At 39.0% G+C, this 8,035-nt stretch overlaps 1 protein-coding gene across 2 annotated transcripts; it reads right to left on the bottom strand.

Annotated features, from left to right (window-relative positions):
• Positions 1–419: 419 nt before the first annotated feature.
• LOC113307768 lies at positions 420–7,526 on the bottom strand. 2 transcript variants are annotated; one of them, XM_026556215.1, is made up of 11 exons: positions 7,303–7,526; positions 5,841–6,484; positions 4,924–5,101; positions 4,443–4,671; positions 3,953–4,092; positions 3,442–3,731; positions 3,139–3,351; positions 2,559–3,050; positions 1,774–2,445; positions 1,129–1,674; positions 420–940 (listed from the first exon to the last, which is right to left on the bottom strand). In XM_026556215.1, exons 2-11 carry the CDS (start codon positions 6,108–6,110, stop codon positions 704–706), a joined length of 3,267 nt encoding a protein of 1,088 aa, XP_026412000.1. In that variant the 5' UTR covers positions 6,111–6,484; positions 7,303–7,526; the 3' UTR covers positions 420–703. The 2 variants fall into 2 exon arrangements, with proteins under 2 accessions (XP_026412000.1, XP_026412002.1); XM_026556217.1 differs by having other exon boundaries at positions 5,841–6,209.
• Positions 7,527–8,035: the final 509 nt, after the last annotated feature.

Below are 8,035 nucleotides of genomic sequence, written 5' to 3'. Positions count from 1 at the left end.
GAAACGAAAACAAAATGACAGTAACTAATAATTAGCATTATGATTTCCATCAATCATGCATCTCTTTTCTCTGCTTTTTTTCCCCTCACAAGATTTCCTACGAAATCCGAACTCCAAATACTGTCTGTAGATTCATACCCTTCTCTCTCCCTCTTCCACTGGCCAAGTGGGATTTCTTGGGCACATCCTACATGGCATTACCTAGGCATAAGGCACACCCCGCTTGACTACTGGACAGGCCTCTTTTCTGATCTCTATTTTCTTAGATCGGAAACCCAGTGAGGAGATCCACGAATAAAACATGTCATACTTCTTCGGTTAGAAGACTCGACTGGGTTCCAAACGAGACGTCTAATGTTTGTTCTTTTTGGTGAACATTATAATGATTAATGACATGTTTGGTAGATTCATCAACACAGAAATCGACCCAACTTTTGTTGCTTTTATTACTATCTTTTTCTTTTCTTTTGATCAACAAATAAATGAAAGGCCTACATTCTTATTTCTCCTTTTGAACAACAAAAGCTTTATTGAAAAGGAAAAACAGTAAGAACTAATGTACTAACCTACAATATTCTTGGCTAGATGTACAGTGAAGTCATCTGTACAGTCAAATTTACATTCCTAAGAAGATTTAAGTGACGTAAAGAAGAAACCAATACCAGAATTTCCTGCTCTTTCCCCAGAGTTGGTGGCATTGAGATTAAACGACTTGGTTCTGGCTTTTTATCTTAACACTGCTGTAGAAACGTTTGAGGTCCTTAATTGCTTTTTCTTCTATCTGAATTGAACGAATTGATGAAGTGGAGTTAATTTCTGGTTTGAACCAGCGGTTCATTCCGCCACTTGAATCAGATGGTGAACCCTGGGTAGGCGCAATTGTGAATCCAGTTGTGCTCGTCTTAGGGCTTTGAGAAAGATTCTGCTGATGGCGCTTCTCCTTCAAAAAAAAATGAAAAAAATGATGAAGAAACAAAAACGTCGTTGGCTGGTACTGGGGAGTTTAATGATTTGGGATAGTTGTTAATCCATGACCTTTTTAAAATGACTTGTCGATCATTCCCAAAAGGTAAGGTTCGCTCAAACATTGTACCAAAAGAAAAGAATCCAACGTGTGAAAGGTTGTACCTGCTGCATCTGAATGTCCCGCAGAGATGGACGAGAAGAAACAGGAGAAGACTGGGAAACCCCCGCAGCAGTCCAAGGAGGGGTACCCTTCTCTCCTTCAGAAACTGCAGATGCTCGGGATGACGCCATGGCAATTGGGCTGGATACTCCCCATACAGGCAAAAATGAACCCAACCGTATCGACCCGCTACTCTTTCCCTCAGCATGGTCCACTGACTGATCCATCAACTTCCTACTTCGCTGAGCCTCTAATTTCTTGCTCTGCTCGGACTGAATATCACGAAGAGAGGCTGATCCTGAAGGTATCTTAGCTCCACCCCATGCTGGGCCTTCACTTTTGGGTGGTGGCGGCGGAGCAACATCTCTTGGTGCATCATCAAGGGCACCACTTAAGAACATGGACAGACCACCTTTCTTCTTTTTCTTTGACCCAGCTGATGTTAATGTCTTCTTCTGGGTATTCGGTATGCATTTCTTTGGACTACAGAATGATGATTCTTCCAAAACCTGGTGGCTGGCAGTTTCTTCAAACATCTCGCGCCCCACCTATTGAGCAATACATACAGTAGCAGCAATAAATCAATCTGTAGATAACTTTTTCCTAGAGAATTTGAAACATTGCACCAAAGAGCAGAAAAATCTAACCTTTTGACCAGAGACTTGTGTGGTATCAATCTCCAAAAACCCCTTTACTGGACTTGGTTCTTCTTTTACAGCATCTTCATACTTGACAGAGGAGGCAACTTCCAACTGTATTGCCTTTTGTTTGCTCTTTTTCCGCAGCTTTTTAGATGTCTCCATTTTCTTAGTACCTTTCCCATCACCGACCGGGGGAGGAGATTTTCTATCTGTCTCAACAGGAACGCCGAGCTCTGTAAGTGAGCTCTCAAGAGCAAATCTAGCTTGAATCTTTGCAATTTGCTGATCATCGAGCTGATGACCATTAGACTGTTTAGCTTCAAGCATGTCAATCTGCTGCAACTTCTTCCGCAAAGCTCTAACTTGTTTGGCAATTGCTTGATCAGCAGCATCACTGGGTTGTAGAAAACATTCCACTTTCTTGTCTCCACAGATCCTTAAGATGGATTTTGTTTGACTGTCACGGACCCTTAGATATTCACTATCGCTATCCTCTTCTTCACTATTAATAATGGCTGGGAATGTTGCTGTAGGAGTTGGGAGCCTACGGTAACTCCATGGTTCAGAAGACTTCAGATCCAGTGATTTTTCTAGATTAGCTAGAATATCAGGTGAAGCACTTGCAATAGACTGAGCTGAAACAGTAAATATGTAGTCCAGGTTGCGAATAACCATATCCTGCGAATGCATGTTTCAAGTTTATACATTCGATCGCATGTGACGACAGATATTTGAGAGGGTAATGTAGCTTCTATTCTAGAAAAGAATAAGAAATTAAATTAAGTGATCACCTCACAATGCTTCTTCAGATCTTCAGCTTCAAGAGAATCTGCAATTTCAAGTAGCTGTACTGAATTTTTTGGTTCTACCAGGGCTTCAGCTGCTACTTTTTCGCATAGGCTTTTCAAACTTGGAACCACCTTGCTACATGAATCATCATATTGGGAAATAATATCAACTTTATCAGTTTCCATACAGTTAAATATGCTATCTTCGTCAAACTCTTCAGACTCTTCGGCATTCTTTGACTTAAGATTCGGAGGATTCTCCCCTGATTTAGGATCGTAAATGGGATGGTAAAGAGCAGAAACTATCAACAGATGCGTTTCACCAACTGAAACTGAGGTAGCACGCTTCATTCCCTGTAGTCGGGTAGCAATAGGAGGCTCGGTCTTACTTTTCTTCCCATCCCACATATAAATATCGCCTGTCGTTGTAACTGCAGCAGTCCAGTACTTCCCCGCTGAAATGCTCACCATATTCTTAGCGCACATAGAATATAACTACATAGAACAAACAAGGGGGAGATAAGAGTCACAAGTAAATTGCTGGGGAAGTAAGGATATATTCATTAGCCACTCTAAAACCAACCTGTCGACATCTAAGATCAGGATCAGATGACATCCAATAAAATAATGCACCATCATCTGTGAGAGCCATGCTATGTACCATCCCAGCAACTACTGCAACCACATGAAGTCGTTCCACGCGGTGGAACTTCAGTTGTGCAGCACCACTCTTTTTAATATATCTTGCAATTACCACCCGTCTTGGTGTTACAAGCCGGTGACCCCAAGTAAATACCTGAGTCGCAAAAAAGAAAAAAAATAATAATAAAAATTCCACACAAACAGGTAGTTAAAGAGTGTGTAAAAGAAAAGTGAAGACAATTACCTCTCCATCTGCTCCTAATACAATTGTGTGATACTTTGCAGCCGCAACTCCAACGAAAACTTTTCCCTTCAAGTACTCCACTAACCTTGGAGTATAATTAGAAGCTGAGTTGGAGGTACCATACCCAAGCTGACCCTCCTTGTTGCAACCCCATGTGAAAACCTCTCCGCAGTCAGAAACCACAGCAGTGTGTTTGTTGGCTGCTGCCACAGAAACTATTTTCGCCCTAAGGGCACTCACGCGACGTGGTGTGGGTTGGCTATCCACAGAAGTATAACCAAGCTGACCCTCTGTACAACATCGTAAACAAAGACAATTCAGGAACCAAGAAGACTATAAAGCTGAATTCTGGACAGTCTCTTGTATTCATGGTTTCTCCTTGACAACTGTATCTATAACAAACTAATGGAAGGCTAATGGCGTGTTCATGTCTAATAAAAGAGGTCAGGATACTATATTTTTACAGTCTAAGCAAAGCCCCAGTATGAATCATCTAGGCCACAGGAGTTACCTCTATTGGAACCCCAAGTGAAAACTTCTCCACCCTCTGTTGCAGCGACAGTGTGATGTTTAGCAGCTGCAATTGCAGTAACTCGGCGTGATCCTAAACCGCAAGTGACCTGCCGAGGGGTAATTATAGCAGCTTGACCACTGAAAGAAATCAAGGCCTTAACAGATCAACATACGAAACTGTTTCACACCACCTCTGGGGTTTGACTTGAATCCATAAGGGGAAAAAGAAAAAAAGAAAAAGCTATGTGTATTAGAGTTCACACAGTTTGGGGAAGGCACAAATATGAGAAAAAAACTCAAGCTGATTGGAAGAACTGTACAAAGAACATGCATCAATCTACTAATTCCTTTACAAAGAACCTTTCTAAATTCGCTTGAACACAGCTTACATGAAATTTTACTCAAAGTTTGAGACATTTTTTTCACAATACAAAGTTATAACTTGTCATGTATATTATGCATGCCTTCTTCAGACAATAACCACTGACCTGTGTATATCAAAGTCTGGGTGTCCAAGACGACCCCCTCTTCCAAATCCCCAAGTGTACACTTCTCCACGAGCACCAATTGCAACACTATGAAACTTCGCAGCAGAAACCATCTTAATGTATGATCCTTGAAGTGCATCGACTTTGCATGGCAGCTTCTGTATGTGAGCATTTCCAGTTCCAAGTTGATAGTTTGTACCACTTCCCCAACTGAAGACCTCCATGGAAACTAAAACAAAATACGCAACCACTCAGGATATCCATTGAAAATATCTAGACTGATCACTGTGCAATCTCCAAATACCACGTAAACATCTACTCACTGAAGATCCATTTAGTTGAATGGAAATATCCGATAATACAATGCTCAGATGTGCAAAACAAGTTCTTTTTTACTTGCATAAACCTAATGTTTTTCTATGAAATTACACAAATTACTACCAAACCGAACGTGACTGGACTGATCTTTATAGTGAAATACCTGAATTATGCTCACTCCCAACTACCTGCGAGACAGGTCCAGATAGGAGATCAAGAGGTGTTCGATTTTTAGAGTCCTCCAGTGTAAGAGAAGCACCAGATTGGAGAAGAATACTCGCCACAGCGAGATGGCCAAAGTGAAGAGCTCTGTGTAGACTACTCCATCCAGACTCTCCATCCTAGAAGAGAAAAGAAAAACATTCATGCACAAAGGAAACCAAGTCCAGCACTATTATAAAGCTGCATTAAGGTAATTTCTATCTACACACTACTCATTTACGTTTCAAATCCAAAACGTAATTGCACCTTTTCCTTGTATTCCTGGAAGAAACTAAACCCACTTAGCATGCAAAATCTTACTTAACACCATTAAGGTCAAAATGGGTACTGCAGAATCTAAAAAGAGCATTTCTCCACGAATTTTTAGGAATAGTCTAATCGTGTCATCAAACTTCTACACAAGGTACTTTTCACCTAAACTGCATCTAACCATACACGGATTTCAAATTGACCAAAACATTGTGATAATCTTTGCAAACTGATTTGAGAAAACAATACAATGCACCATCCAATAAAAAAATATTTATGAAAATCGATATAAGAAAAAAACTCAAGGCACTTAACAGACGTTATGAACATTCTCCACAAATAACCATTTCAATACTTCCGAAATGAATAAACTGCGCATCTGAACTATTAGTATTCACTTCCAGAGGCTGTATAATTTGATTCATTTCTGATGAGTGACAAATAATAGAGGGTTACATCTCTCTTTACACATTTAGTATGTCTAATGCGAGGAACACTACAAAAACAAGAATAACTTGTCCCGTTATCGGCATGGCAAAATCAATCAACATTCTAGTCTTTACAGAACAATTGGTACTGATGATTTCTAAAAGGATAAATGAATCATACCCTGGCATCAGGATCAGCACCAGCTGCAAGTAGCCTCTTCAAGATGGGAATGTGGTTTCTCCAAGTCGCAATATGAAGTGGGGTAAGGCCAGACATATTCCTTGAATCAACATTTCCACCATTCTTCTTCAATAGTGCCAAAGCAGAATCTACTTCAGCCAAGGATCCTTGTCTTGTAACAAACCATAGATCCTTATGTGACCCTCCAGAAGATACTCTACGTGCTGGCGTGTGCAAGGTTTGTTTTTGGCTCGAAGTCAAACCATCCATAGTTACTCTAGTTTAAGAAGTTCCTCTTAGATTTTTCCAACCTCTTCACTAATAACTTTACTTAAATTAACCTTCACAGACAATGTCAAGAGCCAGATCCTTCAAAACGAGGTCAGAAGTTTTCCGAGCTCAGTAAAATTCATAAATAAGCTCTGGCCCTTGAAAATATATCCTATTGCTAAGACATCTAATTATATATCAACCTTAAATGCTAGGCACCCATCATCATCTAATCTGTTATTGTCAAAATAAACCACCTTTGGCATCCACATTCAAAGACATCGTCACACCTCACAAAAATATACCAGAGAAACTCCGTGCCAAATCTGTGACTCGTTTTAGCAAAAAACTATATCATCGCGAAATATGATAATCTGAAAAGGACATGCAAATGTACACGCAGTACAGCATTAACAAATTTGATTATATCACCTAAAGATCAAATCCAAAGAGACATAGATCACATCAAATATTATTAATACCTCAAAGAACACTACTGTGCAGATGGAACATCACTCCAAACATAATTGTCATTATCCAATTTTCTTACTTTTCTCAAAAATGCCAATTTGCATGCAGAGTCAGGCTAACACTTCTTAACTATTATTCCCTTCTAGAGGGATCATCTATAAAGTTTCAAATGCATTCCGGCAAAAAAAAAAGCGAGTCTTTCAGTATTCTTGACTCTTCGATCAATGGATTGTAGCAAGCAAACACACTTGGTGCAATATCATGCATTTAGGTTAATTAATGTAAATCTAATTTCTAAACCCAATGTCACTATAATTCAGACTCCATCTGGTTCACATAAACCGAAATCAGAGAGACCCAATACTAAAAACCCAAATTGCTATCACGCAATTTTAAAGCAACAACCTTTAAGCAAGAAAAGAGAACTTTATTTTATTTTTTAACTCTAGAACTGAAACTGAAGAACAATCTGAAGAAAAAAACCCAGATCAAAACACAAACAGATCCTACAAAAATGATTCAACACAAAGCATCCTAATACATTCAACTACTAACAATACAAAAGGAAGAGCATTTGAGAAACCAGAACCGTATAACATCAAATCTCCAAATACAAAAATAAACCTAGAAATCCAGGAATAAAACCATTACTAAATCAAAGTAACAAATAAATAAAATAAAGAAACCCATTTTGGACAATGATAATAAGGAGAAGATTTACCTGAGAAGAGAAGAAAAATCAATCCCGAACAGAAGCGTAGAATGAAAAAGAGGAAGTATATCTTTGAGTATTTATTAGATTATTGTGGTTGCAGATTTCTTCAGTTTATGGTACAGAGAATCAAGCCTTGGAATATACCCCAAAAAGACACAGTCTTCTTGTAACTTAAAAATATGCTTTTCGCGAAGCAAGGCCAAACAAGAAGAGAGATCCTCACCATTTTTATCACTACTATTAAGTTTTGTATTAACTGCTAAGTGACGATAACACCCCTAAATCTTTTTCGATTTTCCTGATACTTGGGGTCAGAAATTTCTTTCTGAGTTTTTCTCCGCCACGTCTTTTGCTTTCTTGTCTTGTCTTCTTTGTAAAAAAACTGTAAATGTTCATCGCTTACACGTCGCAGCCAAAGGGTGTTGCGCCGCGTGTCGTCTTTGTACTAGCAGATATTATGTGTTTGTATACTTGGAGGCTGACGTGGGTTAACAACACACACCGAGCTGCGAAATGTATACTAGCAAAATCATGTCCGTAGTCGGAGTAAACCATTAAGCATTAGATGGTGTTAGAAAGGTGATTCATTGGCACCTTATTTGTTTCATATAAGCAATAGAGTGGTTCTCTTTTCCTTTTTTTTTTTCCTCTTAAGGTAAAAATGATATTAATTAGGGAAACCAAAACAAGTACAAGATCAGAAATAAGAAAGAAAAGAAAAGAAAAAGTTTTGAACTCG

The sequence above is a fragment of the Papaver somniferum genome, chromosome 9, assembly GCF_003573695.1.
Source record: "Papaver somniferum cultivar HN1 chromosome 9, ASM357369v1, whole genome shotgun sequence".
Classification (NCBI taxonomy): Eukaryota; Viridiplantae; Streptophyta; class Magnoliopsida; order Ranunculales; family Papaveraceae; genus Papaver; species Papaver somniferum.
The sequence above is the reverse complement of the archived record's forward strand: the minus strand, read 5'-3'. Positions and strand labels throughout refer to the sequence as shown.

Bases quoted from the DNA above. Each gene is read 5' to 3' on its own strand.
- LOC113307768 (XM_026556215.1), bottom strand. From the start codon at position 6,110: ATGGATGGTTTGACTTCGAGCCAAAAACAAACCTTGCACACGCCAGCA. The intron at 5,102-5,840 runs GTATGATTCATT...TTTCTCTTCTAG, and splicing joins GTGCTGATCCTGATGCCAGG to GATGGAGAGTCTGGATGGAG. The intron at 3,732-3,952 runs GTAACTCCTGTG...GATGTTGTACAG, and splicing joins CACTTGGGGTTCCAATAGAG to AGGGTCAGCTTGGTTATACT.